General features: G+C 39.8%; 1 protein-coding gene and 1 long non-coding RNA gene across 2 annotated transcripts in view; one reads left to right on the forward strand and one right to left on the reverse strand.

Moving 5' to 3' along the window:
• Positions 1–18,172, forward strand: part of RELN (reelin) — a 477,996-nt gene that overhangs the window by 372,518 nt on the left and 87,306 nt on the right. The window contains 5 exon segments of the mRNA XM_041722153.1: positions 7,124–7,281; positions 8,538–8,745; positions 10,136–10,212; positions 17,227–17,385; positions 17,572–17,760. Coding sequence (XP_041578087.1) covers positions 7,124–7,281; positions 8,538–8,745; positions 10,136–10,212; positions 17,227–17,385; positions 17,572–17,760 — 791 coding nt within the window.
• On the reverse strand, positions 1,649–10,128 carry LOC121471409. Its single transcript, XR_005982678.1, has 4 exons — positions 9,941–10,128; positions 6,857–6,925; positions 4,569–4,752; positions 1,649–4,450 (listed from the first exon to the last, which is right to left on the reverse strand). It is a non-coding gene; the product is annotated as an uncharacterized LOC121471409 (long non-coding RNA).

Below are 18,172 nucleotides of genomic sequence, written 5' to 3' on the forward strand. Positions count from 1 at the left end.
TCTCCTTATGCCAGATAAAGTAGCTAACACAGAGATCAGTGTCTTTAACTCTATGGTTTCATGAAAGATAAAGAAACATTCTTCAAGCAAACACTTCTTAATTGAATCCCAGAATGTAACATTAAATTGTGACCAACTCAACACATTTCTGCAGAGCCTAGATGATATAAATCTACTTGTACAGCTTTCTGGTTGTGCCTTAATATACACTTGGAATATTCATTAGTACCACTCAGCAATATTTCCAACTTCCTTCCTTCCTAGAATATAGTAGGATTATATTTTCCTCAGACCTTTTAAAGTTTGACATGGCCTAAAAAAATGTGTATGGAAATAAAATGTTTGATTTTTAAGAGCCTGTGTGCATTTTGCCATGTTCTCTGCTTTATGAAAGCATGTTTTGAGATATAGTTTACATCAGTCGGGGTCTTGTTGTCTTGTCTACAACAAGCAGTCTTCCTCACCAATCTATACTGTACATCTTGCATAAGCACAAAGAAGAAATAAACTTTTGTTGAGTTAAGCCACTGAGATCAGGGATAGTTTGTCACCACGGAATAATTGATATCATCCTGACTGATACAGTGGTAAAAGCTTAGCAATCTACAGGAGTGGTTTATTCATGAAGTCCTTGGAGACTATTCTTTTTTTTGAAGATTTTATTTATTTATTCATGAGGGACACACACACAGAGAGAGAGAGAGAGGCAGAGACAGAGGCAGAGGGAGAAGCATTCTCCATGCAGGGAGCCCGACGTGGGACTGGATCCCGGGACCCCAGGATCACGTCCTGGACTAAAGGCAGGTGCCAAACCACTGAGCAACCCAGGCATCCCCTTGGAGACCATTTTGTCCCCTAATTGATCACCAAAATTACTGTGCACCATCTAGCTAGATAAGCTGGTTATATTCTCTGCTTCCCTCATTACTTAGGTGTGCATCTCTCAAAAATTACACCACAGACTTTGGTAGACAAACTTCCCAGGTAGGGAGAGAACTTGTTTAGTCAAGGATGTTCAAGTTTCTGGGTTCTCTGTTAAGTTTTGAAGCATAATCTATAAATACCAATTATTCCAGGAAAGAGTTTTTCAGTCAGTGGATCTAAGTCTACTTGTAAGTAATTCTTCGTCTTTATCAGCCAGTCAGTGTTCTTTGTAGTATATTAAAGAGAGACTCAGAGGACTTGATGTGTAGGTGGCAATGTTGATGTGTTGGCCTTCTTTGATGAAATTTAAGAATTTGACTTGCACCGTGTCTTAGGTAGGACACAGGCCCAGCTACTATAACAGGGAAACAAATATAAATGATTAACGAGGCTTAAACAAGATAGAAATTCTTTCTCATATCACAGTCCAGAGGTGAGCAGTTCGGAGCTGAAATTATGGTTCAGCCATTCTGAGCACAACATTTTCATCTCTTGATCTAAGGCAGCTGTTCCAGATCTTGTCATCTCTTAAGCAGTAGAAGGAAAAAGGAGTCAGGGATGCATAGATGCATTACTTTTTATTTGATTTTATTTAAGATTTTATTTATTTATTTGAGAGAGAGAGAGCTCAAATTGGGGAGGAACAGAGGGAGAGAGAATCCTACACAGACTCCCTGCTGAGTGCTGAGCCTAGATCTCAGAGCTAGATCTCAAGACCCTGAGATCAGAACCTGAGCCCCTGAGCTGAAACCAAGAGTCAGATGCTTAACCAACTGGCCAACCCAGGTGCCCAGATACATTACTTTTTTAAAAAAAATCATCCTTACCCTTTGTTTCTATTACTGAGTACAGCCTAGGATAATATTTGTACAGTTTTCTATTGCTATGCAACCTGTCTCTCCAAAACTTGTGTCTCCAAACAAAAGCAACAACGATTGACTTTCTCATGGTTTGTGGATTATCTGGGTAGTTCTGCTGCTGCTCTATCTAGGATCCATCATGTAACTGCATAATCAGTGGGTTGGTTAGTGTGTGGGCTCCGCAGGACATTTTTCTCTTTATCACCTTCAGCCCAGTATTTTTCACAGTTGATTATTCTAGAGTTCCGAGAGAAGAGTAGTAAAAGATGCAAGACTGTTTTATTTGTGACATCCTATAGGTCAAGGCAAAGCACAAAGGCCAGTCTAGATTCACAATGTGGGAAAACAGACTCCCTTTTTTGATAGGAAATGCAGAAAAGTCAGATTGCAGAGGAACATGTACACAAGGAGGTGTGATTCATTGAGGGGCATTATTGTAACAATCTATGGTAGTTTGTCCTAGCCCTAGTGATTCACATTTCTCCCATAGCCAGATGCATTCACTCTTCCCCCAAGACCTCCCAAGTGTCATCCCATCACAGCATCAAGCACTAAGTTGCTGATCTCATGATCTTTGTCAGGGCAGGGTATGGCCATGGCTCCCCAGATATGGCTTCTCTTGATCTAGAGGCCTATGAACTAAAAAGACAATTATCCATATCTAACATACAGTGGTGAGACACTGACAGGATAATAACAAGAGCTACTTCCACTCAAAAAAAAAAACGGGTGGGTGGTGGGGAGAGAAATGGTAAGCACATAGCAGCCAATGGCCAATAGGAATTCTAAAAGCAAGATAACTTCTCATTAGGACTCCCTCCTCCGTGAGCAATGTCCAGGACAAGAAAGTTGCCTTGATTAAATTCTGCTCTTTAGGAGAGGTTCTCTAATCTATTGTTCTTCTCAGCTGTTAGTTCTGCTCTGTAGGGTTCACCTTCTGAGGCATCTCTCGTTTGCCATGAGAATTTATCTGTGTTTCTATCCTAATAGCCATCTCATCCTACTTTCTGCCCATCACAAGCTAGCCACATAGCAATACAGCCCTGTAGTCCTCACCACCACCACTGCCTTCCACCCTGATGCTTTTCCGAAACTTTGACCCAACCACAGCTCTCCCAAATAGATAGGTACGGCTTGCCATGAAGCTGAGGAGCAGCAGGTGGTGTGTATTTCCTGCAATGACTAGAATATCGAGGCGCTACAAAACATCACTATGAAAGTCATGGTAAAGCCACATGTGAGAAATAAAGGTTTTCTTTAATATCACAAAGTGAGCAGTATTTTGAAGCTCCCAGTGTATCAATATTGTCTTGGACCTCAGCTCTTGGAAGAAGAAAGTGTCTGCATTAGAGTCCAGCTTCTGGCTAATTTGAATACCTTCCAGCTTTCTGGCTGATGGCATTCAGGACAAAGAGCTCTCTACTAAAGAATAGTAAATATGTTTCCCCTTTAAGAACTGTTGTTGTTTCTTCTGCAATATGTTCAACTCCACTATCTCCAAATGCAGTGTTGGAAAGCTGAGAATTCTAAGTGTGAAAATTGTTAAAATTGGGAGCTATTTTGCCACGAGGCAACATGCTTATAATAGTTACTAGAACATTGCTCTTTCACAAATAATTCTAAGCTGATTTTCTCAAAGGAGCATTTTGTCCTCATAGTCATTCTCTTGGCTCTTGCCTGCAAAGGAGAGACATTGGTGGCAGTAGATAGATGTTGGTATACCCCTGACACTCAACAGCATCCCTGACCATACAATGTATCATGTCATGTAGCCTACTCTAGGTTCCCTATGCAGAATGCAAAATGTTGATATCTCTGGGGGCAGGGGTAGGGGGGACTTAGGGAATGAATATGCTAGAAATATAGTTGCTTAGTAACTGCAGAATATCTCTTCCACTGCCACCGTCACCTGTGCCACCTCTGCACAGAACAAGTAGGTGCACAGGAATCTTCTTGGTTGGAGAGGCCAATGTAACACCACTCTCAAATGTGCTGGTGGAAGAGGAAGTTATAGAAGCCTATTCTCCTAGTTGCTCAGGCATCCTGTGAACAAAAGTAATTGGGAAAGGAGTCAGAGATAGAGTCTTACCTTCTACTTTTTCCTCATCTGGGAAAGCAAGACAAAGGGGAAGTATTGTTCAATGATTTGAATGGTCAAGCCACGTTATGGCTTATTTCTAGCAAAATTATGTAAAATTAAACTCTGTCTTTCCCCCAGTCATTATCTCCTCCAATCCTTCCCAGATCTTCCTATCAGGTCAAAGATGCTCTTCTAGGATTATGTCCTTCTCAATAGCAGTAGTAATCAGGGCTGTCTAGGTGGACAGCATAATACTTTGCTTGTCTTCAACTAACCTTCTCTATTGCTCTACCATCATATTCACATGTTGAGTATCAGTACCCAGAGAAGAGCTAGTCCAAGGATAAGAGTTATCCAGTCTTCAGTTGACAAAGCTATTCCTGTAGTGAGCAGCGAATATCCTAATGTAGAGAGAATGATGAATTCATGGTGCTGAATCAAGAAATTCTCTGCATGCCAGGTCTCTTGTAACCTGGTGTTTAAATTAGGAGCATGTGGGATCCCAGGCATAGTGGATTTTTGCTGGCATAAAAAGAGGCTTTCAAGCAAAGATCAGAAGTGATGAACAGTTTGATGAACAGGTATCCTATTATAAAAAAAATAGCTCTTAGGCAAGGAATTAGAAGACATTTCAAGAAACAGGCAGAAAAACTTTAAACCATCAGAAACCAGCTACTTCTTCAAGAAAGAAATGAAACACCCACCTCACTTTGGCCATACGTCTTCTGGTGGTCTCTCCATGACTACATTTTTTTAGTGAATTTCTTACTAGTTCTTCCTCTTATTCCAGCAACCCTGAAGTTTCTGATTTATTTGTGCTCAATTCTAAGACCGGGATGGGAGAGTAAGACCGGATAGCAAGCAGTAGTCATCAGGAACCAGACACAACTGGGAAAATTAAAATGAAGCCAAGACTTGTTTATCTTGTGATCAGTGAAAACTTTCTTGCTTCAATTTGCACCTACTAAATTGAAAACCATGTAGCAGAGATTTAAAAAAGGAAAAGAAATACAATCTCTTGCCCTTTTGCTTTGAACTATGGACTCTCAGCTAGGACTCTTAACTAGGATTCATCATGTCCTGGACTCACCCTATTAACCAAATAATTCATCATTTTATTTTGTTCTATTTTGTTTTTCTTTATTTAAATATGGATTCCTTAATGCTAAGCCCCCAAGGTCTTTCACATTCTCAAATGTCTAACAGTACCCTCTGCTTCTTGGGTCTATAGGAGACTTAGACATGGGAGTACTTCTCTCTGGCCCGACCAGACCTGGATTCTTTTATTGTTATGAAAATTATAGGCACCCCAAGAAACAGAGGGGTGAAAGGGTTTTACTTTCCTTTCTTCCACAATCACATTACCAAAGCATCTAGAATTCTACCTAAAGGTGGGATTCTTCAACCTTCTGAATGCTGCTGGGCCTCCACCTGAGTCTGTCTCTTCCATGAAATAGAGCAGTTGATAGATGCCCTCATCTGGCCCATATGGGAGAACCTAGGGTAAAGGGTAGTTGTTCCTATCTCTTTCTTTACTTTCCATGGGGCAAGAGGTGCAAACCCATGTTCCTCTATATTATAGAAACATGAAAAGAAGAGGCAAGAATGACTTCCAATCCAAGAAGACTCATATCAGAGAATTGGCTTGTTTTCCTTTTTTATCAAATATATACCATCTTTTGAGAGGGGCCCAGAGGCCTTACCTTTTTCCTTAAAAGCAGCAGTTGGCAAAAGCTACTGATCATCAATTCCATTTCCTTCCTTTGAGAGGAAAAGCATCTGCACAACCTAAATAACCAAACAACCCTAATGGGAGGAATTTTCCCAAGGTTCATGGCACAACCACTGTGTATTCTTTTTTTTCTTTCTTTTTGCTTTTGTTCTGTGTTTCTAATCTGATTTCAGTTGTCTTTTGCCTTAAAAAATAAGACTAATATATTTCGAATTCACTTTACAGGAAATAAAGAATGTGTTCACTTTCCTCTTAACACATTGAAGAATGTGTGCTAAGACTTGCATGAATGAGTGATTAGTCTCTGAAAACTTCAATCTCATAAACAACATTGTTGGTTACATTTCACAAATTTGCCAGGAGTAGGTAACTTAAAATAATGAAGAAAGAAATCCAGGTTTATGGTTCTGTGTTGCCAAATAATCAAAGCTATTTGAAAAGCTATAAAGAAATGCATTCTGACACTGCTGTATTATTTCCACAATAATAGAGAGGAGAAGGAACCAACATTGTCTCTAGTTATCCTTGACAGTCTTCATTAATCTTTAAGATTCTTTGCCCTCTTTTATGAAGAAACTGAATTCATTCAAAAGTCTATAAATATTGGCAGCAGAATTAATTGGACTCCAGATAACCTAATCCATCTTCCTTCCTTGATGTCAGTAGAACTGAGAAGGAAGAGGTGTTTTTCTGGTGGGATATTATAGATGTGTGCAGGTTTCCATATATTTGAAAAGAAAGAGATGTGCTGAGAGGATTGCAAAGACTGGAAAGCGACTGGAACCAGTGTTAGTTTGGCAGCCTTGAGACTGTTGTTGTGGGGGAAGAAGTACCGGGCAGCAGCCCAGACAACTGATGTTCCAGGGTTTTAAAGTACTGGGACCAGGTCCGTCTTTTGTTCATTGGCAGTAGCCAGTATTCATTGGCAGTCCAAATGGTTGCTAAGAGCTCATAGAATGAGTGTCTTAGGGATTTGAAGTTGAGAGGTGAAGAGGAAGGCAACAGGTGGGAGGAGCTCTGTCAGTACAAACTTAACTCTTTCCTGCCAGAATCATGTCAGTGGCAAATAGCCAGAGTCCCCTTATGTATCCTAACAAAGAATATTCTATTTGATGGTCTCAAAAATTCCTAAACAGCCTCTTCTGAAAATGCCCATAAAATTAGTGCAGTGGAAGGATGAAATGTTAATTATGTGAAAGGAATACCTTTCTGGTTTATATTACTAAAAGCCTATGAGATGGAAAATATACAAGTAATTACCCATAATATGTTTCTGGGGCATCGAAAGTCTTCTGTACCTGATATCCTCTTGGTGTTTAAACATTTAGGCTGAAAAAGAAATCAACAGGTTTTGAGAAAGCCCTGGTAGAGACACCTTATCATGAACATTATTAAGTGCTCAATGAAGCACACATGGCTTTCAAATAAGCATGAAACCTTTCTTTAATTTTTCTGAGCCATTCTATATTTCAGTGCTTTTGGACACAGTATTGATGTAAGAGACATATGTGTTGTTTTTCCCAATAGTAAAACCAGATTCCGATGGATTCAGGAGAGCAGCTCACAGAAGAATGTGCCTCCCTTTGGTCTGGATGGAGTGTACATATCTGAGCCTTGTCCCAGTTACTGCAGTGGCCACGGGGACTGTGTCTCAGGGGTGTGTTTCTGTGACCTGGGATATACTGGTAAGGCCGCAGGCATATGTCTGATGATTTGTTTGTAAAATATCCTTCTGTAGTTACTGTCTTTCATGTTACTTCTTCTAGGGAAATAGATTCTGAGATGATTCTTCTTTAAGTCCTACTTGTAGGAATTTGCCACCCAGGCATTTGAGGTGCTAAAAGATATTTTGTAGTTTTGAGCTTCCCAACAGAAAAAAATATATATAGTAACACCAATTGCACGCCCTAAGGGAGATATATTTATTAGTAATAATGATAGTAGTTAACATTGCCTTCTGTCTACTTCATGCCAGGCACTATAGTAAGTGCTTTTTACGTCATCCCAAATTCCAACAAAACCCTGTGCCACAGTACATACTGTTATTGTCTTGTTTATATTTAAGGAAATTGAGACATAGAGAAGCTTAATAACTCTTCCAAGGGCACATAGAGAGGAGTTGCTGAAGCTAGGCTTCAAAGTCTGGTGAGGCATTCTCTAAAACTCAAACCTAAGCTCTTACTTGACCACTTGGCTATACAAGGGGCTCTCTGTACTTTACATTGCTTTTTATAAGAAATGTAATTTTATATGTGCAAAGTAAAAATCAGTGTAAGAAATGATAAATCCAAGACTGCCAAAAAGAGAAATTTATAAGAGAAATATTTTCTGATCAAGTCATCCTTGGCTATTGTTACAAGCAAAAATAAAAAGGGAGTTGAGATTAAAGAGTAAAATTAAAGAAAATGTTATAAGCTTCAAAATCTTCTTTCAGAGTTTTTCCTAGAGGCAACTTCAAATTGATGCTTCCCAGAGTTTCAGTGCTCTGCCCTTTATCTGGCGCATGACCAAAGACAAACATATGTTGTTGCAGGCCTTCTGTGGAGAGCACTGCCACTCATGGTTTCAGGGGTGTTTTTTGAAAATCTGGCATTAACTCTCCTTATTGATCCTCTGATAAAAGGACAACAAAGGAGCAAATTTTGTGGTGGACAAAATCTATTTCTCAGTTTGCACACGTGCTCTTAGGAACAAGAACCACAGAAATTTGTGGTTCCCAATGTCTGTCTATTAATAAAAAATTATAGAGGTGGAATAATGTTTTTGATGATGGGTAGCGATGACTGTATTTTGGGCAGACAGTTGTGGGATACAGATTTCCACATGGTTTCCTTCCCCTAACACTTGTGGAAAGGCTTCCTTAGCCCATGCTCTGAATGTACCTTCTAATGTGTAACAATTTCAACAAAGCCTCTCTCCTATGTGTTTCCTTTCTCGGAAGCTGCACAAGGGACCTGTGTGTCTAATGTCCCTAATCACAGTGAGATGTTCGATAGGTTTGAGGGGAAGCTCAGCCCTCTATGGTACAAGATAACTGGAGGCCAGGTTGGAACCGGCTGTGGAACACTTAATGATGGCAAATCTCTCTACTTCAATGGCCCCGGCAAAAGGGAAGCGAGGACTATCCCCCTGGACACCAGGAATATCCGGTAAATAGTTTATTGGTACACTTCTCTGTGAGCATTATATTTACCAGGCTTTGTGATCTGATCTAAAACTCTCTATTCTGGGCAGCCCGAGTGGCTCAGAGGTTTAGCGCCGCCTTCAGCCCAGGGCGTGATCCTGGAGACTCGATCCTGGATTGAGTCCCACGTCAGGCTGCATGGAGCCTGCTTCTCCCTCTGCCTGTGTCTCTGCCTCTCTCTCTGTGTGTCTCTCGTGGATAAATAAATAAAATCTTTTTTAAAAAGTAAAAAAAAAATTAAACTGTTCTTTTATTGAGGACTTACATACTAAGATTTTTCTATATAGATTTTGTTATGTAAAAATGAAGCATAACTTGAACTCCACAATAATGTAGTTTCTGCAAAACTTCTACCCCAATTCATTAATCAGCCTACAGACATCACTGTCTGTGTGCCTAATGTATGTCAGCTTGGTTTTCTAAAGTTCTGCGTTACTATAAGGACTATTTGGTATTACTTTTATATGTACCAGATGAAACAAAGACTTTTCTTCAACTCTAAATTCTGTGTCCAAAAAATGATGCATTCCGTTTATCAAAGTTTATTTGTATTCACTTACTAAAAACTGCTCCAGAAATTTTAAATACCTACACTGACACCTACTGGTAAAATAAATAACTGCTTGGTTTTAAGGTCAAATGAAGTAGCACGCCTAAAATAAAATTGTGCTTTTTGTATTGCTCTCAATTAAATTATTTAAGAATTGGAAGAAAGGAAACTGAAGAAATATTTGGAATTTCTATACCTTGTCCTCAGTAAACTCGGGTTCTGTGTCATGGTTTTTCTGCCTTCGCTTTCTTTCCCCTTCTGAGTTCTCACAGAGGTGCACCTGTCACATAGCCCTCTCTGTTGGTTTACTGTGGACTGAGGCCTAATTTACATCACACTGAGTGAGTGTCAGCTGTGAAAAATTAAACCATCCAAGTCTAAATCAGTAATATAGGTCATTATGTGGCCCAACACTGATGTAGCATTTAGCTTCTTGATGTTGGATTTTTCCTCATCCTGAATTTCCAAGAATAGTATTATCCCAATTTAAGGAATGAGCATTTCAGTGATTTCATTAAATTGCATCAGACGCTGGCATTGAGGCAGAGTTCAGCTGTTCCCTTTTGCTTAAACCATTATTACAGAATAAAATTAATAATTATTAACTAACCTTTTAAAATGGTTGCAGAATTAGCTGGCTATATAATCTATGCAGTTTCTGCTCATATGCCCTTTGTGTTTAAAAGTCATATTTCAGAATTACAGAACCTTTTTTTTAATGTGTCAAAATGCAAAAGGTTAAATCTCTCTGAACTTACCCATTTGTAAGTAAACTGAAGTTTGGTTTGTTTGTTTGTTTCCCCAGACTTGTTCAGTTTTATATACAAATTGGAAGTAAAACTTCAGGAATTACCTGCATCAAACCAAGAGCTAGAAATGAAGGTAAGCTGCTGTATTTCCATAGAAATTATAGTTACTTTGGGCAAATTAGTCCTCTTTCTTCCCAAAATTTAGCCAGGATTTTGCAAACTGAGACACTACATTGCATCATTTCTTCTCTCTCTTTTTCATCATTAAATGGCTAGCTGTGTAGAGCCATGATCTTTTAGGTTCCTCATCTAGATCCTTAAGCCTGAAATGAAAAGCTTATGGATCATGTCACAGTATATTTGTTTTGATCAAGGTATATTTGTTTATGATCAAAGTGTGTGTTTTTTAAGGAGTGCTGTTTCTTTATAAGTTTCAATAGAAAAAATAGCAGAGCATTTTACATTTAGTGTGGGGCTAGAAGCCTGTTTGCATTGGGCAAATAGACTCTGCTTCCTGCCCATAAATGTTCTGGTGATATTAGCATCCTTTGGTAGAAGAAACAGTTCTTGGTGGTGATAAACCTTAACTTTTACTAAGCACATATTATATTCAAGGCACTATTCCAAGTGTTTTATCTGTTCATTCATTTCATCTTCATTCATACCTCTTTGCCATAGGCATTATTAGTCCTATTTCACAGCTATAGAAACTGAGGCACAGTAGGTCAAGTAATTTACCCAAGATCATGCAGTCAGTAAGTGGATGAGCGGAGACTGAAACCACTGATGCTTGTTCCAGAATGGATGTCTTGACCACCTGCATACTGCTTCCCTCCTTGCCCAGAACTCTGCTTTGTCTAGGCATCCTGACCATTTTGTGTCTCAGAAATTCAGTTCTTTTTTTTTTTAAGATTTATTTATTTATTCATGAGAGACACACAGAGAGAGAGGCACAGAGAGAGGGGCTGAGACATAGGCAGAGGGAGAAGCAGGCTCCCTTTAGGGAGCCTGATGCGAGGCTCAATCCTAGGATCCCGGTATCATGACCCAAGCCAAAGGCATACCCTCAACCACTGAGCCACCCAGGCGTCCCAGGGATTCAGTTCTGAAAGAAATACAAAATACTTGTGGCATATATAAATGGTCTCCAGGAGCTCTGCAGATAGGATGGGATGCCCTAAGGAACCCTGAATGCAACTTTTCCCAGCACAGAATCCATGGACCTCTCAGATGGATCTTCCTCCAAACCTTCATCTCATGGATGGTGTGTGACAAGTCTTGTAGCTTCTGAGTTTGTTATTATTTCAGGCATAACTGTGTATAACATGTTGGCTTAAACCACATGTGTTAGTGGAGCTACTAATAGCTCTAATGATCCATCCTAAATATGCTCGGCCATATCGTCACTAACTAAAGCTTTCATGACTTTTTCTGAGTATCTCAGTACTTTTAGTCTAGTAATTACCCAGATCATCAATTTACTGAAGCAGTGGTCTAAAGACTTTTACAGACCATTTTGCATTCCCTAATCTCTTCAACAAATGTTTATTTAAGAATCTACTCTAAGGCAGCCTGGGTGCCTCAGCAGTTTAGCTCTGCCTTCAGCCCAGGGCGTGACCCTGGAGACCCGGGATTGAATCCCCACGTCGGGCTCCCTGCATAGAGCCTGCTTCTCCCTCTGCCTGTGTCTCTGCCTCTCTCTCTGCTTCTCTCATGAATAAATAAAGAAAATCTTAAAAATAAATAAATAAATAAATAAAGAATCTGCTCTAAGCCAAACATGTTCTAGGCTACAGATAGTATCACCAAATGTCTGACACATCAGTCATGATGAGCTAGGTTATGCTGCTACAATGAACAATCTCTAAATCTCAGTGGGTTAAATTTTTAAAAAATGAGATCTTGCCATTTGCAGTGACGTGGTTGGAACTAGAGGGTATTGTGTTAAGCAAAATAAGTCAATCAGAGAAAGACATATGATGAATCATATGATCTCATTCATATGTGGAATTTAAGAAACAAAACGGGATCATAAGCGAAGGGAGGGAAAAATAAAGTAAGACAAAACAAGAGGAGACAAGGCATAAGAGACTCTTAATCATACAAAACAAACTGAGGGTTGCTGGAGGGGAGGCAGGTGGGGGGATGAGGTAACTGGGTGATGGACATTAAGGAGAGCACATGATATAATGAGCACTGGGTGTTATATAAGACTGATGAATCACTGATCTCTACGTCTGAAACCAATAACGTATTATATGTTAATTAATTAAATTTAAATTTAAAAAATAAATAAATCTCAGCGGGTTAAAACAGAAAAGATTTGTCCTTTGTGCTACACTTTAATCGAGGCTCATCTGAGGTCCTTATTCCAGCACCCAGAATAGTGAAGCAGCTGCTGGGTAGATTCTGGATGTTGCCAGCCATGTGGCAGGGGGAAAGAGAGAGGATGGTGAAGGGGACAAGAAGTCCAAACCACCATGTGCCAGAAGGGGGGGAACCAGAGTGACACTCATGACCATAGCAGACAAAACCCCTTTCCTGGAAGAGCACCTCCATTCTGGGGAAGAGAGTCAGAAAACAGATAACTGAGAGGTTAGATTGACCGGCTAGATGGAAATACATAAGCTGATGAGATGACAGCTGCTGATTGGGTGATTTGATTTAGATAAAGTGGTCTGGGAGGGGGCTCACTGAGGAAGAAACATTTAAATTGGAATCTAAAGGATGAAAAGGAGCCAACAACATGATGAGCTCAGGGAAAGTTTTCCAGTCAGAAGAAACAGCAGAGGCCACGAAGTAGAAAAGAATTGTGATGTTGGAGAACAGAAATAAGGCTAGTGTGGCTAGGGAATTGTTGAAATGGGGGCAGGAGCCCAGGCATTCAGGGCGTTGCTAGCCATGGTAGGGAGATGGGGTCTCAGTCTGTGTGTCATGGACACCAACAGAAGGCTTTTTAGCCCAGGCGATGACATAATCTGATTTAAATTTTTACAAGATCACCCTACAGAAATAATAAGTAGTTCAAAACACATAAATATTTATAGAACATGTACTCTGCCCATGCAGAGGCAGGAGCTTTGAGGTATATACAGAAGACAGGGTCCTTGGCATCAAGACCTTATTTTCTGATTGGAGAGGTAGAACATTTTAACATTTCTTTAACCTTTACTATAAAATACTTGGTGGTTGGAACAATATAGCAATTGTGTACATGACTCTTCTGAAAATTACAGTTCTGTGGATATAACCTTTAAAAAAAAAACTCACCAGAGCATACTGGGAAGCATCTACTTGATATAGAAGTGAAGTTGGGGGAAATCCCTGGATGGCTCAGTGGTTTAGCGCCTGCCTTCGGCCCAGGGCGTCATCCTGGAGTCCCAGGATCAAGTCCCATGTCAGGCTCCCTGCATGGGGCCTGCTTCTCCCTCTGCCTGTGTCTCTGTCTCTCTGTCTTTCTCTCTCTCTCTCTCTCTCTCTCTCTCTCTCGTGAATAAATAAAATCTTAAAGAAAGAAAGAAGAGAGAAAGAGAGAAAAGAAAGAAGAGAGAAAGAAAGAAAAGAAAGAAAGAAGAAAGAAAAGAGAGAGAAAGAAAGAAAGAAGAAAGAAGAGAAAGAAGAAAGAAAAGAAAAGAAAAAAAAAGAAAGGAGAAAAATGAAGTTGGCCCTACCGGGCAAATTCCCTTAGGAACAAGTAACTTTTTCTCAACTATTCTTGAGCTATTAAACTCCTTGCTAGCCACGTAATTCACATCCCACAGGCATTTTTCAGCCTTTTATTGAAAACTGGTTGTTAAAATGTAAATCTGCCTAAATCCTTAAACCAATCTCTTCCAGTTGATGAAAGTAAAGATTTTTTACTTGCTCAAGCTGAAGCATTAATTTACATATTTGGAATTAAAATCAAAATTAGGCTATTTTCAATAAGACGGGGCAGCATGCAGATGGAGTTGTAATTTAGAGAGAGAAATGTACATGCCCAAAACTCTCAGTAGATGAGCTAAAATGGCTTGGTTTTTTTCTCAGATGTGCAGTGTGTCAGATGACACAGCTAATGGGGCTCAGCAATTTATATAAAATATGGAGACTGCTGTTTCCCTTTCTTGCATTCCTCCCTTGTTTCATTGTTGGGAGGCCCTCCTTTATTGTTGTTTGGGATTGGGCCCTAATCTCAGCAGACCTTGTTGTGATACTCTTAAAAAGGCTAATGAGGCCTGCAGGCAGAAACCCGTAGGAAGCTTTAAAAGGCAGATTCTGATTCAGCCAGACTGGGGTGCTTTGCTGTAGAACAAATTACTCCAAAACTGGGTGGCTTAACACAACTAATGTTAGTTATCTTCTTGTTTCTGTGAGTTGGGATTCAGAAGCAACTTAGCTGGGTGGTTCTGGCTCAGAATCTTTCATAAGGTTGCGTGCAAGATAAAAGCCAGGAGGTGGGCAGGCATCTAAAGACCCAAGCAGGGCTGGAGGATCTATTTCTAATATGCTCTCTTTCATGGCTGTTGGCAAGAGGCCTCCGTTTCTTCCTGGTGAATCTATCTGTAGGCTGCTTGAGCATCCTTACCACTTGTCACCCAGCTTTGCTCAAGCAAGAGGACCATGAGAGAAAACAGGAAGAAAGTGCAAAGCCTTTCATGGCCTGGTCTCAAAAATCACACACTGTCATTCTTATCCTATTCCATATATTGCATGCAAGCCACTAAGTCCAGTGACACTCAAAAAAAGAAAGATGGGGGGATTAAGCTCCACTTAAAAAAAAAAGATTTTATTTATTTACTCATGACAGATAGAGGCAGAGACATAGGCAGAGGGAGAAGCAGGCTCCCTGCTGGGAGCCCAATGCGGGACTCTATCCCAGGACCCCAGGATCACGACCCGAGCTAAAGGCAAACATTCAACCACTGAGCCACCTAGGTGCCCCAAGCTCCACTTTTTGAAAGGAAGAGTGTCAAAGAATTTGTGGACAGGTTTTAAAACCACCACAGGTAGGTCCTGTTCCCATGGTACTGGTTCTTGGACCATACTTTGAGTAGAAGGTACTAGAAAGGACTAGCTAGTGAGACTTTTTTTTTTTCTCATGATGCTTCCTTTCTGGTTCTGTAATCTACCTTCTGAATAGGTCACACATACACACACACACACACACCCCAGATAGATAACTACCTAAACTATTCTCTCTCTCATCTTATTAAATATAAACCATATCAACACAAATCGTCACAAGAAAAACTAAATTTTGAAGTGTCTGCTCTCTCAGCCACCCAAAATCACATTAAAAGCAAATATATTTTGAACAAACATTAAAGGTTGGGGACTGGATTTTTGCCAGAAGTTCCTCAACTTAACTAGAATAAAGACGAGAAACAGACTACCTTCCATTTTCTTCATGAACTTTACTGTAACTCTCTTCCTCCAACACATGGATCTGCAGCCACCCACTGAAGCTTTAACTGCCAATCTCTACACCTCTATGCATCATGCTCTCTCCCTAAAGAGTTCCTATTCTTTGAGCTATCTTTATCTTCTCATTATAAATGATGATTTTTTCTATTTTAAATCTGGTAAGATTAATTTTCCTGAGAGTTCTGATTTTTTGCGTATTAGTCATTGTTGTTCCTGGCATCCTCCCTTGTCAGATGTGGTAACAATAATTCCATGTGCTAACAACTAGCCTTAAAAGGCACTCTTTTGCTTCTATATTTTATCCTAATAGTTCCTGAAACTTAATTTTAGTAAACTCTTAGTTACCCAGCATGATAAAAGGATTGAGATATTCCCACCAGCCAATGATGGGGAAAATCAAAAAGTTGTATGTACCATGAATGATTTAAAATTCTCCAAAAAGGTTAAGATATAACAAAATTAGTATAACAAATACACCTTTACTGAACATAATTTCTGTGAATAATCAGAAAGTACGTCAGTATCACCAGTCATAATTATGAGTATGCAGTACCAGTCTTGGGAACAGTTATGGAATAGGTAATTAGATGCCAAGAAAGCCTTCTGCCCCTCCCATCAATAGCAACAGATAGATAGATAGATAGATAGATAGATAGATACATACATACATACATACATACATACATGAATAGATGATGCATAAATAGATATATAGACAGACACATAGATACAGAGATATCCTGTTGATTCTCAATTTTTTTTTTTTTTTTTTTTTTTTGCATTCATGCTTACCCTTTCCCTGTCCTCTTTTAGCATAAAAAAGTGTCTGGGCACCTGGGTCACTCAGTCAGCTAAGCATCTGACTCTTAATCTCAGCTCAAATCGTGATCTTGGGAGTTGTGAGTTCAAGCCCGGCACTGCGGCCACAGTGGGCATGGAGCCTACTTAAAAAAATAAATAAATAAATAAATAAAAAAGTTTCCAGGAGACGTAGCAAGGTCAGCATATATGGTCCTATAACTTTAATGGGCAGGTCCCTAAATCATGTCACTCTGGTAATAGGTGGAGGGACATTGGTTAAGGGGGGTGGGTAAAGAGGGAAAGGGTGACACGGAAAGGAAAGTAGAACTAATATTGAAGGGGAGTGAATTTTCTGCTTTGCTATTTAGTAATTTGACTTCATTCTGTCTTCAGTAACCAAAGTCTGATACAGTATGAAGTGCCAGTGAAAGGATTTCCTTCTGTGTAATAGAATTTCAGATTGGGCCATGCTTCCTGTCTGGCGCTTCAGCAAAAGAAGAGCACAACTTGATTTTGTGCTGAGGAGATTGAGACATTTCTTCTGAGTGTCTAATAATGATATATGAGACTTGGGAATGTTCAGGACACAATCTAAAATTCAAATACATGATCTGGAGTGGATTTTTTATGTCCTCTTCACCAAACTACTCATCATTCATACAAAGCTGAGTAGTCTTTAAAAGAACTTACGGGTTGTTGTTGTTGTTGTTGTTTTTCATCTTCTTCCCTTTCCTGGGAGTTGGTGCCCTAGAAACTGTCAAGGAATTGATGAGACTTCAGGTCTGCTAATTCATTCCTTGGACCTTAGATGAATGTGCCCTCGTTCTATGAGATGCAATTTGAAGTTTCTGCTGCAGTCTTGCCATTTTAAAAATATTGTTCCTTGCCTTTCTTGCCTCTAGGAAAGCTGTCCAAGTAACTGGATTTATGTCTTTTAACTCAGGGCTTGTTGTTCAGTATTCAAATGACAACGGGATACTCTGGCATTTGCTTCGAGAGTTGGACTTCATGTCATTTCTGGAGCCACAGATCATTTCCATTGACCTACCACGGGAGGCGAAAACCCCCGCTACAGCTTTTCGATGGTGGCAGCCCCAACATGGCAAGTTACTGCTCACGCCACCCTTCCTGGTGGCCTTGAGAGCATGCAGTTAAAGCCACATTGTACCATATGCATCTTAATTTGCTTTCAGTTTCCTGGATAATTTGATTTAAAATCACAGTCATAAAGATGCTGATAGGCTCTATAACGAACTCTCTCTAACCACCTTTATTCATCTGATTTCAGGGAAACATTCAGCCCAGTGGGCCTTGGATGATGTCCTTATAGGAATGAATGACAGCTCTCAAACTGGGTTTCAAGACAAATTTGATGGCTCCATTGATTTGCAAGCCAGCTGGTACCGAATCCAGGGAGGTCAAGTTGGTATTGACTGTCTCTCTATGGACACCGCTCTCATATTCACTGAAAACATAGGTATATATTTTCACCAGATAAAGGGAGAATATTTAATTAACTAGAGGACTAAATGAACTAAAACCCAAGAGGAGACTCTAATACAAAAATGTATACATAACTGCCTGTGCTGAGGGAGACTCTGGAAAAAAAAAGAGTTGGGTTGACCTCCAAGATAACCTGTTAGGTCCAGTGGCAGCTTACGTTAGAACTGTCCTTCGTGTGGTCTAACTCAGGTGTCTTCAAAGCAGAGCCGTAAAATCTCTCTTTGAACACCTCCCCGAGTTTCATAATTTGCAGATATAAGATGCCTCAAGATGGTAACGCTTTTCAAACTAGCTGCCTTCCATGTGTCCAAGTCTATTCTAACCAAATAAAAGCTATTATTGCGAGACGAAGTCACTTCAGATAAGACATAATTTTTTGTTTGCCA

The sequence above is a fragment of the Vulpes lagopus genome, chromosome 11 (assembly GCF_018345385.1).
Source record: "Vulpes lagopus strain Blue_001 chromosome 11, ASM1834538v1, whole genome shotgun sequence".
Taxonomy (NCBI): domain Eukaryota; kingdom Metazoa; phylum Chordata; class Mammalia; order Carnivora; family Canidae; genus Vulpes; species Vulpes lagopus.